The 19,562-nt window shown below is 32.2% G+C and overlaps 1 protein-coding gene across 2 annotated transcripts in view; it reads left to right on the forward strand.

Moving 5' to 3' along the window:
• Positions 1-39: 39 nt before the first annotated feature.
• Positions 40-19,562, forward strand: part of LOC130629053 (uncharacterized) — a 52,931-nt gene continuing 33,408 nt past the window's right edge. Inside the window, exons 1-6 of one of the 2 annotated variants that reach the window (XM_057442150.1) lie at positions 40-517; positions 11,779-11,833; positions 11,959-12,013; positions 12,389-12,499; positions 14,770-14,861; positions 18,684-18,909. In XM_057442150.1, the coding sequence (XP_057298133.1) occupies positions 11,786-11,833; positions 11,959-12,013; positions 12,389-12,499; positions 14,770-14,861; positions 18,684-18,909 (532 nt within the window). In that variant the 5' untranslated portion in view covers positions 40-517; positions 11,779-11,785. Of the gene's footprint in view, positions 518-9,961; positions 10,046-11,778; positions 11,834-11,958; positions 12,014-12,388; positions 12,500-14,769; positions 14,862-18,683; positions 18,910-19,562 lie in introns of those variants that run through there. The other variant, XM_057442149.1, reaches the window with a different exon arrangement.

Below are 19,562 nucleotides of genomic sequence, written 5' to 3' on the forward strand. Positions count from 1 at the left end.
AAAAAAAAACGATGAAGAGACTTATTTATTTACTTATTTGAACGCCGGGAATGATCATCCTATAGTTTTTGATTTGCGAAATGCTTCACCACCATTCTTTATTTCTAGATTTATTTATGCGTAATAAGTTTCAATATTACAATGTGCAAAAGTTATGAAAACATAAATTAAATTCGTCATGAAACAACCGCCAATAAATCAACTCGTGATATAAGGGGGAGCCAATCAAATTCAAACTTTCGCATAGTACCAGAGCTACTTCTTTCGCGGAAGCACGTATATATCGGAAAGCAAAAAAAAGAAATTTGCGCCGGAGAACATTAATTTGTGCCGAGTTACAGGCAATTAAACAGGGTGTCCAAATATAAAGACCTAACAAGCCCTGGGGACGAGGTTGAAGCAATTTGTTGTGAATAGGTGTTTTTCGTGCTAAGCGTTATACTTTGTAACAACAAAACAAAGATGGCAGCAAGAATGCACATGTTTTAAAAATTAAATCTGCTCAGGAAGGAAAGAGGTTCGTTATTTTGTTGTTGTTATTATTATTAGTTTTGTGCATTACTGTTCAACTTTAGCTACAGATAAAAATGTGGGTTGCTGAGCGGTGAAAGTCCCCTATCCTATGTTCGCAAGCCAGAAATTATAGCCTAGCCAGCTAGCTTGACGTTTTGTAATCAATAAAAGGGAATTTTTATTATAGCTAGCTAGCGGTTTACAGGTCTCCAGAGTTTATTTTCAGAATATATGAATAATTAAAAAAATCGTGAATCTATTATAAGAACATTTGGCAAGTGAAAATTTAAAGAAAAGTTTGTTCACCTTTAAAAATATGTAGCTATAGTTAGGGGCCGTCAACAAACAGTTTTCGTCTCCGTCTAAAACTAGCAGCTAAACCTTTAGCCGCGAAAAAGTAGGAACGGTTTCTACTTTTCAGTGAAGCGAATATTTCGATGCAAAATCATAACAAACAAAACTGCGCATACTCAGATACAATTCGCCGTCGAATTGTATCTTCAATTCGCTTCGTGAAAATCCCCCTTAATGTTTATAGAATTTTGTTATGTATTTATATCTCAGCAATCACAGTGTGCATAATAGAATGAATGGTGGCAATGAGGACGAGATAGTTGAGTGTGTCTTATCACTTGTACTTTATATTTATTTTTGATATTTTCAGTGGCCACCTGTTGCAAGAAGGTAGCGAAGATAAAAAAAGAAAATTATTATCTGTACTTCAATTTTAACATTTTTCAATATTTTTAACAGGAATTAATAATTAAGTCCTGAGCACTAGGTTGTGAAATACGTGTCAATTAAACCTAAAAATGATACCTGCTATATTGCTCTATTACCAGAAGCAAATCATTTCAATGTGTTCAATGTGATTGCAAAGATATAAATAGATTAGAATTACATTTAACACAAAAGAAAAATGATCTACAGAATTGTGTTTCAGAGAGAACTCGTAATATTAGCACTAGCAAACAATAGAAATTTAAAGCAATTTCATTGTGTGAAAAAAACTAAATCACATAGTTAAAGTAAGATTATATAGATATAAGGTCGCGCATGCAGTTATATTAATGTATACGCATTTTATCCCGTTGGTACTATTTTCTTCATTGAATGTATAAACTTTAAATTTCACAATAAATGACAGAGAATATAAAATTTATCACATAACCGGCACCACATTATAACCCGCACCAACAGTGAAAGTCGTAAAAATCAACTTGTAACCCGCGGGTTATATACCTGAAAATACGGTACATTAACAGTTTCGTTTCTGAAAAAGAACGTCATTTTTAGTGTATGAAGCAATCAATTTTATTTTGATCTATGTGCAAAGATATGGATCCCAAGGTGTTTGTAGTTTAATGTATTTCCTTATAGTTCTGCCGTGAAAAACAAGAAAAAACCCTGAGTTTTACCATAGTTTAATTTATTGTTTCCAAAAATTCATTGATACTCTGACTATTTCATCAATCAAAGCGAGTCAGTCTGGTGACACTATTTAACCATCATATTTTTAGGGTAGCCTTATTAAAAAAAGTTACAAAGAGAGTGCCTAAATTTTACACCTGGATGATTGCTTTTTTAGCTAAGAACAGTTAAACCTCCTTAAAGAAAACTTTCTCTAAAGGAGACATCTGGGACGAACAAATTTTTTTTGTCAAATCGTTTTACCAGTTTTAAATTGATTTGTTGAATTAAAAATTGATTTCGTAATCTTTTCCAAATTGTTTCGCATTCGTTTCTCACTCATTTAAAAAACTCAAATCAAATCATTTCAACACTTCATTAAATTTGTTCAAATTGTTTCAAAATCAGTTGTAATATACCACATGTTTATTACACATTGCATTGAGAAATTTATCTATCAAATTAATGTAAATAGCTGCAATCTCTGTCATACAAATTACAAAAGGTAATTGTAGAAAGTGAAAAGATCACCATGGATCGTTTACAAACAGTCAAAATTAGATCATAGAAAGTGAGCAGATTGTCTTAGGTGTCGTAAAAAGTGAAAAAATTACTGTAGATCATTTAAAAACAGTCAAAACAGGATTGTAGAAAGCAAAAATTTTATGAAAACTGGTTTGTAGAAAGTGAAGAGATTGTTTTTAGAAACCATCAAAATAGGTTTATGGAAAGCGAAAATATTGCAATAGATCGCTTAAAAACATTCAAAACAAAATCATAAAAAGGTATATTATTGCCGCAGATTGTTTATATCTAAAGTATAAATACTCAATCAACGATACTATCCTTGCATAAATTTTTATGGCATCTGTTGAAGTGTGAATGGAATGTCTAAAAATAGTTTTACTTAATAAATTTATTAAGTTTTTAATTGTTTCTTAATAGCTTTGAAAAAAGAATTTGTTTCAGAACTTGTTTTGTAATTGGTTTCAAAATTTTGTTTCTATAGATTCGTTTTAAATTAGTTTTGAAATTTTTTCACTTCCACTTCTCATCATTTTTGAGCTTAAAAACAAAATAAATTACAATTGTTTCAAATCGCTTCACATTCGTTTCATGAAACTATGATACGATCTTGAAACGATCATGATCGTTTTAATTTGTAAAATGCAAATGGTTGTGGAGACGGTCCCTTATCAGTCAGGAGCGACTTGTACAACTGACAGCTAAATGAATGTACACTTTATCAAAATTATCAACGATTACAAAATTAACTCAAATTAACCAGCTGCTACATGGAATTGCACTTTTCTGCATTTTGCAACGCAACAAACCATGTTCGTCCCAGTCTTGTTTTACACAATTAGGGGTCAGGATTTCTATTTGAAGCGACGAAGTTCGTTTTTATGCCACTTCAAAGTCATATGAAACAGTAAGACTACCTGAATTTGTTTTCCTATGGGTAGTAGTAACAATATATCAAAAAATATTTTTTGTGTTTAGTTCTCCTTGTAAATAAAATCATTATTTGGGTTTGTTTATTTAAAGACTTGAACTAAAACAATTGAAATTATAACTGCATCCGATTTCTTTAGTATTTGTTTATATCCTCAAGAAAATCAATGGACCTTAAATTACTGGAAAAAAAACATGTTTGAACAATTGTGAAGGTAACTTGATAATGTAAATCTACTTTATACACTCGCTGAGCGCTGTCGATGGAGTTCAGAACAGGTTGTCCATGGGAGTTATTGTATGCAGATGATTTGGTTCTCATAGCAGAGTTGATGGAAGAATTAATTGAAAAGTTTGAGAAGTGGAAGAAAGGACTAGAAGAGAAAGGGCTAAAGGTAAACACAGCAAGTTTAAAGTCATGATTAGTAGCATGGCAGCCAAGTGTGACCTTGTAGTTGGGAAGTGGCCTTGTGGAGTTTGCAGGAAAGGGGTTGGTAGTAACTCAATTTTTTGTGAGACTTGCAAGCATTGGGTACATAAGAAGTGCAGTAGTATTAGTGGAAGGTTTAGAGCTGTCATTCAGTTTGTATGCAAGCGTTGCAAAGGTGAGATTATAGAGAATGAAGTATTTCCAGCTTTAATGATGTACAACAGTGGCTCGTTAGAGATAGTTGAGAACTTCTGTTACTTAGGTGATATGTTGGGCAGTGAAGGGGGTGTTGGAAGAAGTGTTACTTGCAGGATAGGTTCTGCTTGGAAAAAGTTCAGAGAGTTACTTCCTTTGTTGACTAACACAGTCCTGTCAATTGAGGTAAAAGGTAGGTTGTAGGCCTGTGTAAGAAGTGTTATGTTGTACGGTAGTGAGACATGGGCAGTGAAGCCGGAAGATCTTGACCGCTTAGAAATGAATGATATGAGAATGGTTAGGTGGATGTGTAACGCCAGTTTGAGAGACAGAAAGAGTTCAGATGAGCTAAGAAGCAGGCTAAGTCTCCGTAGAATTAAAGATGTTATCCAGATGAGAAGATTGAATTGGCTGGGGCACTTGGAAAGAATGGAGGAGGATAATTGGGTAAGAAAGTGTAGAGACTTGATAGTTCCTGGGGCAAAGCCCAGAGGCAGACCGAGAAAGACTTGGCAGGAGGTTATAAGGACAGACTTGATACAGAGGAAGTTGAGTTTAGATCTAACACAGTCTAGATCAGATTGGAAGAGGGTCATTAATATACCAACTCATGCTAGCATGGAAAACAGACGTTAAGCCGAGTATGATGATGATGATGACACTCCTTTTTTATAAGAGCTGGTTAATGGATCCTGAAACTTCAAATGAAAATCTCCTTTAAAAGCGATGATTGTATATTCTTTAACAGAAGAAGAAGAAGAAGAAGAAGTATTTATTCTACAGTAATAGCATACATAAGGTGAAAGTCAAATAAGTATCAAATATCTACGGCTATCACAAGATGCTGGCCACCCTTAATATACAAAAAACAAAACAACAAAACAAACAAACAAAAACATATGCAAAACACAGTAACATATTAAAAGAAAAACAAATGATGACAAACTCAGCAGTACTATGAGAAAAAGAACTGGATCAGAGAAGAAGTTAGTTTAGGACAAAAATAGTTGTTCAATTTCATGTATAAAAGGAGAATTGAGGTCAAAATGAACTTTTTTGTTTCTTTGTTATAATTTCATTCATACCATAAAAATAAAAATGTTCCCAAAAAATTATATAATTTTATCAATTTTTGAGGGAGATATGAGGTTACAAAGTCATTCGGTGATGACGTCACAAGTGTGAGAGTAGCTGAAGTGCACAAAACACAAAGATGTATGTTTATATTGAAAGAGTGCAGGCCGACAGAAGGATGTCTGAAACGCAGATATATTGTTATACTTAGTGTGTTTGCTTAGATTTGTCTTTCACCTAACATTTTTATTTTTTTTTGTACATTTTTAACACATCTTCTGAATCAAGGCAGAATATTGCTGCTAGTGAAATACCAGAAACTTCTACAGTTACAAAGAAACAATTACACGTTTTTATGATAAGAAACCGATAAAAACATGCATGTACATCATTTGTACATCATTTTTTTACTTTGGTAAATTTGTTTTCATATCTACGGTGTTTGATAAAAGAAGTTTCCAGAACGGATATATTGAGGCATAATGTGTCAAAGTTGCGATGTTTTGTTATGCATCCAGAATCAAGTTTATCACCAAGTAAAGTTTCATATTCATATTCTATCGGCATAATCGTACAAACTGTACATTTGCATCAATGCAGATTTTCTGTCCTACTAGAGTTAAACTCGTCTTCATCGTCGCTATCATCACTGCTAAAAGAAAACTTTCTTTTCTTCAGTTCTTCTTTGCTATATTCATGCTCTCCAACATATCCACACAAATAATCATTATTACTAGCAACGGAACTATCAGAGCTATCTTTGCAAATATCATTAAAAGAGCATAAAGAAACTATGTCGCTGTTAAACTATCTCGCATAACGTCACATTTGTAATCACGTGACCTTGAAAAACTGCTAATTTTAAGATTGATTTTTGGCCTTTAAAACAAAAACATTTAAACATTTTTTATTTTGATAAGACAATGCAATTAACCTTTTACAGTCGTTAAAAACCTTCATTATACCTTTACTGCGTCTGGAAACATCTTTTATTTCAAATAATTTTCAAGGTCGCGAGGACTAGGTCCTAATAAATGAGCATACGTCACATTGTGGAGAAAGTTCGTAAGCTTGGTAGCTCGCCTTCTTAAAGTTTTGTTTAGTTACTGTTTGCATTGTTCGTTGATAAGATGTCCGGTTATACTGCGAAGATTATAACTTAGAAAGCTTAGAATCGGATAATTCCCTTCGTGAAAAAGACTTTACAAAGCTACAGCCATACGAGTTCGAACCTCTTGCGTCTTACGAGGGAGAAATTAATAACGATGTAGAAAGTGACGAGGTGTCTTTTACTGACGCAAAGCTATGTTTTTAGTGAAAGTTTTTCCTTTCTGAAAAATAAGAAATATATTTATTCACTTTTTTTATTTTTTCGTCAAAAACTTTGTCATTTGCTTCAGTAAAAAATCTTTCTTATATACTTTACAAGCCAATTTATTTTTATTTCACAGTTCAGCAATATCTTTCCTCCTGTTAGGGTTGATAAAAATGACTATGGTTTGTAACGTGAATATATGTTCAAACGGATGGCCACATGCTTACTTGAGAGTGTGCATGAACCAAACTAAGTGGTATTTGAAGTTAAACTTTTATTTGACACCTTGAAAATTAGTCGAAAGAAACTTTGAATTCTCTCATATGTCTTACATGACTTGAACAACAACTGAATGCAAAAATGTAGAAAAACCGTGAATAAATACACATTTGAAAGTTAGATAATTACACTTTTGAAAAAAATTTTTGTTTTTTTGTTTTTATATATTATACAATAAATAAATGATTATAATTAAATAAGTGGGTTTTACCCTACACCTCCGCACACACTTTTTTACACAAACATGCAAACAAATTTTATATAATGTTGAAATATTCTCCATGATGGAGAACCATTGAAAAGTGTGATTGAAAGATCAAATAATGTTTGTGTCGTGATGTCGTGATTATTAGGAGAAAAAAAATTGAATATGCGAAGGCAAGTACAACAATTTAAAAAAAGAAAAACAAGTAAAGCAAGCAGTTTTTTATTTCTTATGCTTTTTCAAGTACATATAACAGAAATAAGGAAAGAAGTTATTTTCACTGGAGTTCCCCTTTAAAGTAAAAACACGAAAATGCAGTTTCTTCTTTTGTAAAGACGTTTTGTAGCTAATCTTCGCCTCTATTTTTTCTTTAGTATTGGTTACTCTGTTGTGGGATTGTTTGTTATTATGCTGCAGTCCCTCCAACTATGTTCCTACCATAAGCTTTTACTTTATGTAACTTTCTGAAGGCATGATGTGGTAGCTTTTTTGACTAACTCGTGCCCTACTTTTAAATCAGGATAATCTATTCTAAATTATGCTTAAACAAAAAGACTCGAGTAGGCCTTGATCACATTTGTATATGACAGTAAAGTATACATATTTTTACATCACTATTCTCTTTGTTAAACTAAACATCAACTATAACAAAAATTTGTACCTTCATCATTGCTGTGAACAAATCAACATATTCAAAGCATTCTTCAAAGCATTCTTCTTTACATCAACATTATGCTGATCTAAAGCATCAGATAGTGCAAAAGTTGATGAGTGACTACAAATTATTGAATCTGCAATACATTTATCAGGATATTTGCTTTTAAATTAAATTTTTCCCATTTAAAGAAATTTTAAAATTTCCTCGATTTCCATCCTTTCAGCTACATTCGATAATGTCTGAAATCCATTTATCCCAGCATCAGAAAGATCATCTAGACTAGCCAATGCTTTTCTCTGTGTTGGCTTGATTCCATAAAGAATTCTCCACAAAGAGGAATCAGACATGTGTGTAGCACGTTCCGACACAAATTATCTTTGTAAAAAGCAATTGGCTTGTTATATTTCATGATTAAAATTACATCAGCAACATTTTGTTCATCACTATTTTTAAATGTTATTTTTTTAACATCATCAGCCAAATCTTGCAGCAGTTCTCTTGAAAATATCCAAAAAAATATCTGAACGCTACCTTCCTGCAGTTTTAAATTACTATTTAGTTTGTCCACTATGTATGTTACACACTTTAGCCCTTGCCTCCTCTGCTCAAAAATAAGACAAGCTATGCATACAACTGTAAGAAAACTTGTAAACTCTCCTAATAATTATCTTAAAAGAGAACACTAGTAACACAAGGCAAAGATCAGATGGTCTTTATTTTGATCAATTTAGCCATGATAACTCACTACTTACCGAAATTAACCAATACACTACCCCAAAGCCGTAAACAACCAAAAATGATAAAAAAAGAAGAAAATTTTTTTGATAACACCAACATACACAAAACAAATATGCTTTGTCTCCTTTTTTGTGTTTGTTTATTTTTACATGTCTTTTAGGAAAAAGTGCCTTCTTCTTGTATGCTTCCTATTTATTCTTGCTGATTGCCTGCTGACTTAGCTAGCTTATGAAATATATTTTTGTCAGAATTTAATTTCACAATTTTGCGAAGAAAAAAAATTTTTTCTTTATATATTTTTACAAATGGAAAATTTTGCATGTTTAACATTTTTTTTTCAACGAATAGAATTGATGACATTGATTGTTCCATTATAACAGTCACCATTTAAAATTTTGAACAAAGTTTAAGCCATTTCCTTTTTTTTTCTCTATGTACTTTTTATTCCCACATTTATAAGCACAATTTATAGTGAAAGGTGCATGCCGAATAAAAGGAGAAAACATTTAAAGCAGTTAAAACGGTGAATTAAAGTATGTTTTATTGTCTGTAATTTTTTAGTGTATTTGATTTAAGAAAATAAAAATATGGCAGATTTGAAATGTAAACAAAGTTGCAGCAGTTGTATAATTTAAAACCTTTCTTTTACCATGCTTTAGATTGTTCAAGCAGAAACGATTCCAAAACCTTTCAAATAAGTTTAAAAACAATGCAATTAATAAATAATTTAAAACAAAATGATATTTAGCCTTGGCAGCCAAGCAAAACCAGGTATCTTGAAATAATTTATGTAATTCTTAGCTAATCAGAATGCACGGATTGTACCTTAAGTTTTTTCTCAGATACTTGTTTTTTTTCTGGTATTACCCAAATTTGTTAAAATTAGTACCAGTAAAACCCACTTCCCTCGAGAAACAAAAGGGGAAATATAATGTAAAATAAAAACTATTAATGACTAGCAAAGTACAATTTTTGGTACTTTGTATGGACTTAAAAGGACATTGTCCATAAGATTTGTAGTATCAGAATATTTGAAACAGGAGGTGACTTGGCAAAATTAAACACTATTAATTTTAAATAATCATGAAGAATTTAGAAATTTCCTATCATTTGTACTTTTCTATCTTAATGTTTGAAATTTAAATATTTATTTTTTCATTGGTTAGCTTTCTGACAAAAATAGAGAAAAAATGTTAGTATTATTATCAAGGAAAGATTCGGTAAAAACACTACCTTTAATTAAACTTAAAAATTAGCAACAAGAGAAAAAAAACAATCCCTAAAAAAAGTACCGGATTGTAAGAACAATTCTAATAATCAATTTTGGGTTGGACCAGAGTGGTCTATATACTATTTTAAAAAGAATTTTTTGAAAATTAAACTTTCCCATGATTTTAGCGTTTTTGTTTCAATGTTGTATTAAATGTGAATACATAATCAACTTTGTTTTTCACGATTGATCTCTTAGCAGTATTCATGTACACATTTTATTTATTTATTATCATAATACATTTTTTCACTATACAGTTTTATTTTCTCATAGTTTTTTCATGAAGTTCAGAAAAATTATATTCATATTTGTATAGAGTTTTCCATTTTGAATTGAGTATTTAAATTTTGGAGGTCAAAAAATAGAATTTTAAATGTACATTGTACAAAACATTTGTATCTTAACTTTTGAATTAATAATTTCTTCTTTGTAAATATTTCCGTTTGGTAAGGAATTTGAAAGATGTGGAAGTGTTTTAACCTGCCGAAGATGAAGAGTTCTCGGTGAGCATGATTATCTTTAACGTGTGTACTCATCATCATCATCATCATTCTCGGCTTAACGTCCGTTTTCCATGCTAGCATGGGTTGGAAGTTGGTATATTAATGACCCTCTTCCAATCTGATCCAGACTGTGTTAGATCTAAACTCACCTTCCTCTGTATCAAGTCTGTCCTTATAACCTTCTGTATTGTCGACAAATTAAAAAAACATAACAAATAAAATAAATTTGATTTGAGAAAACAATCTATAATACACATTCAGATTGTCTTTGCTCACATTGACACTTGAAAATTAATAAGTTTTATGTCAATGTGCTTCAAAAACACATCAGCTAACCCTTGCTAATATGGCTAGTTTTTTAAGCGTTTGCAAATTTATAAAATCTATAATATTGGTTGTAGTTTCTGATTAGACTATTTCATTCCTTTTCCATTCCATCTCCCGCAAATTTAAGTTCCTGAGTCATGTGTTAACATTGCATTGGTGACATTAAACAAAGAGCAACCCTACGTTCCTGCTCGAACCATTTTAAAATAAATTATTGCCATCTGAAAGTAGGAAATGCTAACTTTTTTTTGAACACAATTTAACTATCTGTGACGTCCCTAACATGATCAACCGAACTGTGTTTTTAATTGTTGTACCAAAGAATGTTTCAAGCCTTTTGGTTTAGTCATTTAAACCCTTTAAGCAAATCTTAGTGCACAAAATAAACTTCTAGTTTCAATATTTTATAAAATTTATCATTGCTTAATTTTTTTGAAATCTTAATTTTTTTATTCATTTAAAAGTAAATAACACCATTGTCCTAAAGAACAAGTCTCTCTCACCCTTCCTCATTTTTACCCTTTCCTCTCTCCAACTGTTTTGTTTTTTATCATTTTGTTCTTTATGGTGATCAACTTCTTTAAATCCTTTCAATCTATATTTAATTATTTAGTTCATTAATTTACAGAAACAAAGATTAAATGCTCAAGATTGCTAATTATTAAAGCTATGCTACAAAAAATCTTTACGTACATGTGACATGCTTATTGGGAAGTACGTAAAGTTGCCTAAGCGTTTACAAAGATTTTCTTACAAACAAAAATTTTTTTCATAAAAAACTGTTTGTATGTCAGAAGAAAGATAGAAGAAGGAAAAATTGCGTAATAGCTTACGATTCTATTTTCAAAAGTGCACAATTTAAAAAATGTCAATCAAAACCAATACAAACTATAATGAATATATTTTTGTATATCAAGAAAGAGCTTTGTTTTGCATAAAGTAAAGTTGAGATGAAAGCACCACTGTGAGATCTATCAAGATTTTTAGGTTTAGCCTACAAAACAATTAATAAAGCAGGGGGCAAACATGTCTGAACCACAAATCAAGAAACGAGAAGTAAATTTACGTGATTTTGGTAAGAGAGTTACGTGAACAAAACTATGTAACATGAACAAAACCTCCTGTAAGGAGCGTTTTTTACATAACCTTTTTGTAGGACCTTACGTTTAAATTTGATTTAATTATTAAATTTCAGTCAGGGGTTTATTTTTTCAAATTGTTTAGTAATCCATGGATAAAGTCAGGTTTTATAAAGGCCTGGTTGTGTTGTTATAACATATTCTTAGTCCATGCAGCCAAGTCATTCAAAAAGATACAGCAAAGCAAAGACTGTGAATAACTATTTAGTTTTGTGGTGAACTTTTTGCAACTACTGTGCATATAAATAAAGTTAAATATTTTTCCAGGTCATGGATGATTTCAAAGATGACACACTACTTCATCTTTTTAACTTGGCTTCAGGTGCGTTGGTATTTTACATTTTTTAGCACATTAGTACATTTTAGAGGATTATTTATGGATTATGATTTTAGCTGTATAATTTGTTCTAAATTTTCAGTACTAGTATGTTTGTTTTAAATTTCTAGATTGTAGCAGGATCAGATTTATCACCTTCAAACAGTGGCTCTCAGCGAACTGAATGTAAGCTTGAACCATTTTTTTCCTTAGTAAAATACTTTGGTTTGCTTTAGCTACAACAGTTTAATATTTTTATGCTGGGTTATGATTTTTTTTTGGATGATAATGATTGTCATAATTAAAAATACAGTGGACTTCTGGTAAATTAATTTTCAAGTGAGCTATCTATTAATTTGAAGAACTAATGAAATAACCAGCATTTGTAATTTAATCGTTTAAAAATAAGAGTAGTTTCCACTGCTATAATATATCGTATACAATTGTATATATGTGCAAGATATTGTACAGATGTAACCACACTGCACAAGTCTGAAACAGTTTTTCCCAGTTGAAATAATCCTATTATGCTTGTATACAAATTCAACATGTTTCTTTTAGTAAATTGCAGCAAAACGTTGCCACAATGGATAGGTTTTGATGACTCAAATTACACTCAAGGTGAATTGTTGGAGAACAATGGAATGATGGTTTATCCATTTGATGCATTTGGTAAATCTTATTTACCCTTCCTTAAGCCATGAGAGTTTATCATTATTTTGGGGCTTCAAAGAAGATGTGGTGGATACATATTTCCTACCTAATTTTACCTCAGTTTTACTGTTTGTTAAACTTTTATTGCTTGTGACAAGCATTTGAATTAATATCCTTTTGTTATTATTTTTTTCTAGTTGCAAACTTATTATCTTTATTTATGACCAAACAGGGCAAAATAGTGAATCAAATTTTTTATCAAGAGGGATTTTAATTGTTTCTAAATGCAGCAATAAGAAAATACTGAGCATTTTTAAAATTATTACTGCTGTTATTGGGTGATTGAAATGAAAGAAACATTGGTGAGTAAAAATCCAAAGTGTTAAACTAACAGCGTAGTTAAAAATATTATGTTGGCTAATCAAAAATAATTGTGTCATGATCATTTTCACGATCATATAAAATAGTAAAGTCGTGTTCGTCAAGATGCAATTGTTTCACTCGAGTACTATATAATTTTTAAAGTATTCTCTTTTAAAAATTATGCGCTAGTCAGTTTATATTTGCTTTGCTTATTTTAAAAGGGTCCAAAGCTAACTCAATTAAGTTTGGTGTTCACATATTGTTGATAAAAATGTATTCCACGCTATTAAAGATTCAGTTTTTTTTTAAACTGAAATCTACACGTAGCTATGCTGCTTTAAACATCAAAGTCATTCTTTTGAAATTTAATATACCATAATTCATGGGGTGTGGCAATGGCGGCCCAAACTTTTTTGCTAAAAAATGATGATGGAATATTTTTTTAAGTTTGTGGAGTTCCCTATAGCTAATGAGATTGTGGAAGAAAGTTTATACAGAAAAACTTGTAAATTTTTCTTTAGAGTTAAACAAACAACTAAACTAAACAATGTTGTATTTACATGTATTTACATTTACACAAATTTCAATTTTTTATGAAATAATTGCTTTTTTATTTTATTTTTTCAGATGCACTTTTACAAGAGCACAACTCACATTCGGTTTTACTTTCGTATAATGTATAATCTATTAAAATAAGCTCTCCATATGCAGAGGATAACAGCATGCATACGAAAATGATTTATCTTTTAAAAAAAACACCTGTGCAGAGTGTTATTTAGAATGATTAAAGAAATTTATAGCATGTAGAAAATTTGACGACCTTGTACACATTTTAAAAATCTCAATCAAAATAAATTTTATAAAGATCAAATTAATCTGAGAACTCTCTTAGAAAAAAAGTTTGTTTGTGTCAAGGAAAAAAAAGTTGTACATGTTATGTTAAAGAAACTATTTTTATGATAAAAATTTACAAGGCTTTAAAAACTATCTTGATTTGCCTTCATTGCCTCCCTGTATTTTATTCACGTTTCTTCTTCCTCCCTAGAACTCATAGTGTTATCGACTACATCTTCTATGCTACTTGTCACATTTTTGCTAGAAGTTTTTCCAATAAAACGTCAGCTTCGTTTTTAGTTTTCTTGGCCTTGCAAAATAATTTATCTTGTTCCTTCATTAAACATTTTTCAATCTTGTTGATTCATATGTGCACCCACTCAAACTGAAGGATTTGTTTTCCCCAAGTAATTAATGTTAATGTTTTCAAAAATGATTGTTTCCTTATATAACTCACTTTGTCTTGAGAATAGTTTTGAACACGTTTTTTTTTAACTCTTTAGGGTTGTTGTAAATGCAACAAAGCAAAACAACCTTTTGCCTTTCGTGTAAACATTTCCATCCAGATACACTTAATGTACTTAGATTCACGACCAACTCACTTCATGTAGTTTGATTTTTTAGAGATATAAACTGTTACACCTTCTTCTTTGCTTTTAAATTTTAACACAAGTATTCAGAAAACATGCATTTGATATGAAACTCACAAACAAATAATACCGCTGATCTAGTCTTACGAAGTGAACAATATGTTATCAGCAAGACTTCACGCATTAGCCATTAAACTTCTTTGTTCATCACAAGTTGTATGTTAAAGTATCTGCCACTTTTTTGTCTTCAGTGTGTTGCTATGCCTAACAGATTTTGGGTTTCTCAGGCATTGAACAACGTATCATTTATTAACCTTGTACGTATCAGATGCAGGTAGTTATGTGCCAAGAAGCTTTGTCTGCACAAGAATTCATTGTGAGCCATGTACAATGTTACGAAATTTTTTTAAATCTTTAACATGGTTCTAATATTCATAATTTATTAAAGGGAACATGAAATAGATGAAGAATTTATTTTTGATGTAAAAATTTTCTTTGTAGGATGCAGTGGAAGAGTTATGTCGCTTCAGAGTACTGAAAATTTAGATATAATTGACCTTTTTATTGAAAATACTAAAGGTGAACAAACAGAGGTATGGTGCTATTTAAGTCAAATGCATAAATTAAAATATTGAAGTGTAAATCTATACATGAAATTAAAAAAAAATTTTTTGTACTGTAATTAAAAATTATTTTCAGGTTCAGGTTTAATTGATTTTGCATCTAATCTATCATTTAAGAAAGCCAATTCTTTTTTGCAAAGTAAAATTGTCCTGTCTTTGTAAACAGAAGTATTTTCCCAAATCTTTTAGAAATTCTAGTTAAGCTTAACAGACGGTACAGACCCTCAAAATATTATATTTGAACACCAGAACACCCTGTTAACCTTATTTGGTAGTGGGCTTCTTCAGGCTTTGAAAGTATTGGGGTATAAAGTTCTCGCTGTCCATAAATTTTAAGACTGCATTTATACTTATTACATATGCTAACTACAAATGTAGAATGAGGCAGAATAATTGAATGACTGTAATTATTTCAGCATTTCTTGTGTGAAAATTTAAATTTTTGAAAATACCATTGCCTTTTGAAATTGTAATTGAGAAGGTTTTGGGCAATAATTTTCCATTCTATTTTGATTTTCTCTTAGTGATATATAATTTATGACATATGTTCTGCTAAATTCTAATCCAATATCATCAGATTAGAATTTGCAGCATTTTCTATTATATAGAGATTCACTTTTGTTTTGAGCAATGTAGGAGGGCAAGGTATAAGCTTTTTTGGATTGGTAATAGTGATGGATATGGAGGAGTTGGCATATTCGTTTCAGAGAAGTGGGTAGAAAAAGTAATAGATGTTATGCGTTTTAATAGTCGTATTATAGTGATAAAGTTTTTGATAGGTAATAGGATTGTCACTTTTCTGTCAGTTTATGCTCCACAGTGTGGACTCAGTGAGGAAGATAAAGATAAGTTTTATGATGAGTTAATAGCAGTCACATCAAAGTTTGGAGACAATGAAGTTGTCATGGTGGGCGGCGACTTTAATGGCCATGTTGGGAAGTCATCTGAAGGTTATAGAGGTGTGCATGGAGGCTATGGATTTGGGAGCAGAAATAAGGAAGGGGAGAGAGTGCTTGGGTTTGGAATGGCAACGGACATGGTGGTTTGCAACACATCATTCAATAAAAGACAGAGTAGGCTGATAACATATGAGTCAGGTGGTTGTAAGACACAGATAGATTACTTCCTGGTTAGAAAGTCAGACAAGAAAGTGGTGAAGGATGTGAAAGTTATATCGGGGGAAGAGTGTGTTTCCCAGCAGAGGTTGCTGGTTTGTGATATTATCTTGAAGAGTGTTAAAGAAGCCAAGGGAAAGTACAGGCCCCGTCAAAAAGTCTGGAAGATGAAGGAAGAGATTGTAGCAAGACAATTTAGTGCAAAAGTTCAGCAGTTAGCCCACAATGGTCAATGTGATAGTGACAATGTTGAAAGTACTTGGACTACTTTGAAGAATTGTCTTCTAGAAGCTTCTGATGATACCTGTGGGTGGACGAAAGGACCAGCTAGACATAGACTGACTTGGTGGTGGAATAATGAGGTTGACCAGTGTATAAAGGAAAAGAGGAAACTTTGGAAAGAGTGGAAGTCAGGTGGTAGTAAAAATATTTACTTAGAAGCTAAGCGTCGTGCTCGTACAGCAGTACAGCAATAAGGCAAAATCAGAAGCAGAGAGAAACAGATTTGCAGATGTGTTAAGAAGGGAAGACCAGCGCAATGAGGTATTCAAGATAGCAAAGCAAATGAAGAAGATTAATCAAGATGTTGTAGGTGAGAATTGTATACGTAATGATGAAGGTGTTTTGGCTAGCACTGAGGAGGAGAAAAGGGTAGCTTGGAAGAATTATTATCAGAGGTTGCTTAACACCGAGTTTGATTGGGACGAGGATAATTTGTCTGATGATGATGTTGTTGAAGGGCCAGCTATGCAGATCAAGACAGAATAGGTAGTGGAGGCTATTAGAAAATTGAAGATTAACAAGGCTGCAGGAGTATCAGGTTTTGTTGCAGAGATGGTAAAAGCATTTAGATATATTGGAGTTGAGCTTATTACAAGTCTTGCTAACCAGATTATAAGGATGGTGCTATTCCGAGGGAGTGGCAGTCGAGTGTAATAGTGAATTGTTTCAAGGGCAAGGGTGATACATTAGAAAGGGGTAACTATAGAGGTTTGAAGTTGGTTGATCAAGTAATGAAATTATTGAAAGAGTGATTGATAAGTTACTTAGAGAAAGAAAGATGCAATTTGGTTTTGTTCCAGGGCGTGGCACTACAGATGCAATATTTTTACTCATACAGCTTCAGGAAAAGTATTTAGGAAAGAGAAAGAATCTCTATTTTGCCTTTGTAGATTTAGAGAAAGCTTTTGATAGAGTGCCACGTAAAGTTATTTGGTGGGCTATGAGAAAATTAGGTGTGAATGAGTGGCTAGTTACGTTGGTACAGTCTATGTACAGCAATGCTAGAAGTCGTGTCAGGATTAACGATTCACTTAGTGATGAATTTAGTGTAAATGTTGGTGTACATCAGGGTTCTGTACTTAGCCTTTTGTTGTTTGTTCTAGTCTTAGAAGCGCTGTCGATGGAGTTCAGAACAGGTTGTCCATGGGAGTTATTGTATGCAGATGATTTGGTTCTCATAGCAGAGGCGATGGAAGAATTAGTTGAAAAGTTTGAGAAGTGGAAGAAAGGACTAGAAGAGAAAGGGCTAAAGGTAAACACAGCAAAGTCTAAATTCTTGATTAGTAGCATTGCAGCCAAGTGTGACCTTGTAGTTGTGAAGTGGCCTTGTGGAGTTTACAGGAAAGGGGTTGGTAGTAACTCAATTTTTTGTGAGACTTGCAAGCATTGGGTACATAAGAAGTGCAGTAGTATTAGTGGAAGGTTAAGAGCTGACATTCAGTTTGTATGCAAGCGTTGCAAAGGTGAGATTATAGAGAATGAAGTATTTCCAGCTTTAATGATGTACAACAGTGGCTCGTTAGAGATAGTTGAGAACTTCTGTTACTTAGGTGATATGTTGGGCAGTGAAGGGGGTGTTGGAAGAAGTGTTACTTGCAGGATAGGTTCTGCTTGGAAAAAGTTCAGAGAGTTACTTCCTATGTTGACTAGCAGAGTCCTGTCAATTGGGAAAAGGTAGGTTATATGAGGCCTGTGTAAGAAGTGTTATGTTGTACGGTAGTGAGACATAGGCAGTAAAGCAGGAAGATCTTGACCGTTTAGAAAGGAATGATATGAGAATGGTTAGGTGAATGTGTAACGCCAGTGTGAGAGACAGAAAGAGTTCAGATGAGCTAAGAAGCAGGCTAAGTCTCTGTAGAATTAAAGATGTTATCCAAATAAGAAGATTGAATTGGCTGGGGCACTTGGAAAGAATTGAGGAGGATAATTGGGTAAGAAAGTGTAGAGACTTGATAGTTCCTGGGGCAAAGCCCAGAGGCAGACCGAGAATGACTTGGCAGGAGGTTATAAGGACAGACTTGATAGAGAGGAAGTTGAGTTTAGATCTAACACAGTCTAGATCAGATTGGAAGAGGGTCATTAATATACCCCGTCCAACCCATGCTAGCATGGAAAATGGACGATAATCCGAGAATGATGATGAGTCATGACATCATCAAAATGTGAAGTCAAAATTTTCAAATTATTTTAGAGCATATTAAAATTAGAAATCCCTGTGGGTACCACCACCCCCTTGTAACAAATTGCGTTAATAACTCTTGGAAAAAAGAATTTTAAGCATTTTCCCTGACCAGAGTAATTCCATGTACTTCCCCCCTATACAGCTATATTATTTCGGGTTTAAAAGTAGTACAGCGGTATGCATTTCCACTGAGTTATCATTCATTTTATTTAGGTAATGTTTCACAACACAAGACTTAATGGATTTCACTTCTATAACTTTGAACCTTCCGAAGCTGATTTACCAAAGACTGTTTTTGAAGCTGGTTACAAAGCTGGGATAGTAACTCGTAATTTTTTCACGTTAAACACACCAGGCCAATATTTTTATTTTAAAACGTCCCAAGGAGAAACCGTTATGACAGACAAATCTGTGAAACTTAATATGCAAATTGGCTCAGGTAAGTTTGCTGTTTTTAAATATTGATTATGCCTTTCCTTTCTTCTATTGGCACTTTTTTATCATTTTAAGGAATCCTTTAGAAATCCTTGAAAACTTGAACAGGCCTGACTTTGATTAATCACATTTAAATTGTTTTGAGACATGTTGTTTAGTATGATATTTTCTTGACATTAAACTCTAGTATGTTGTGGTTTCGTAATGTTATCTTGGCGATAAAAAGAACGCAAAACCTAGTTAAAATTAAATACTATATGCACTAAAAAGTATAATTTATGAGTGATACTTTTGATTAGAAAATGAGGTTTTAAGGGAGACGTAGTCTGTAAAAATAAATTGAAGCAAAATATGTTGTGAATACTCATTAGAACTGATTCTGGTGTTAGGGTGTTCAAATCAAAACAAGTAAAATATTTGAAGTAATATTAAAGCAATATTTAACACGTCCATAAACATATTACGACACTGTTGAATTTTTTATATCATGTTACTGTAGCGGACTCTAATTCGAAAATTGGATAGAATTTTTTAAAAGAATGGAAAACGCTTTTATTTTGCTTTTATGAAGAACATGAATGACAACCCTTTTCAAATTTGCATGTAAATCACAAAAGGGTACACAACTTTTGTATTGTTATTAGTACTAGTTGACTG

Source organism: Hydractinia symbiolongicarpus, chromosome 15, assembly GCF_029227915.1.
Source record: "Hydractinia symbiolongicarpus strain clone_291-10 chromosome 15, HSymV2.1, whole genome shotgun sequence".
In the NCBI taxonomy this organism is placed as follows: domain Eukaryota; kingdom Metazoa; phylum Cnidaria; class Hydrozoa; order Anthoathecata; family Hydractiniidae; genus Hydractinia; species Hydractinia symbiolongicarpus.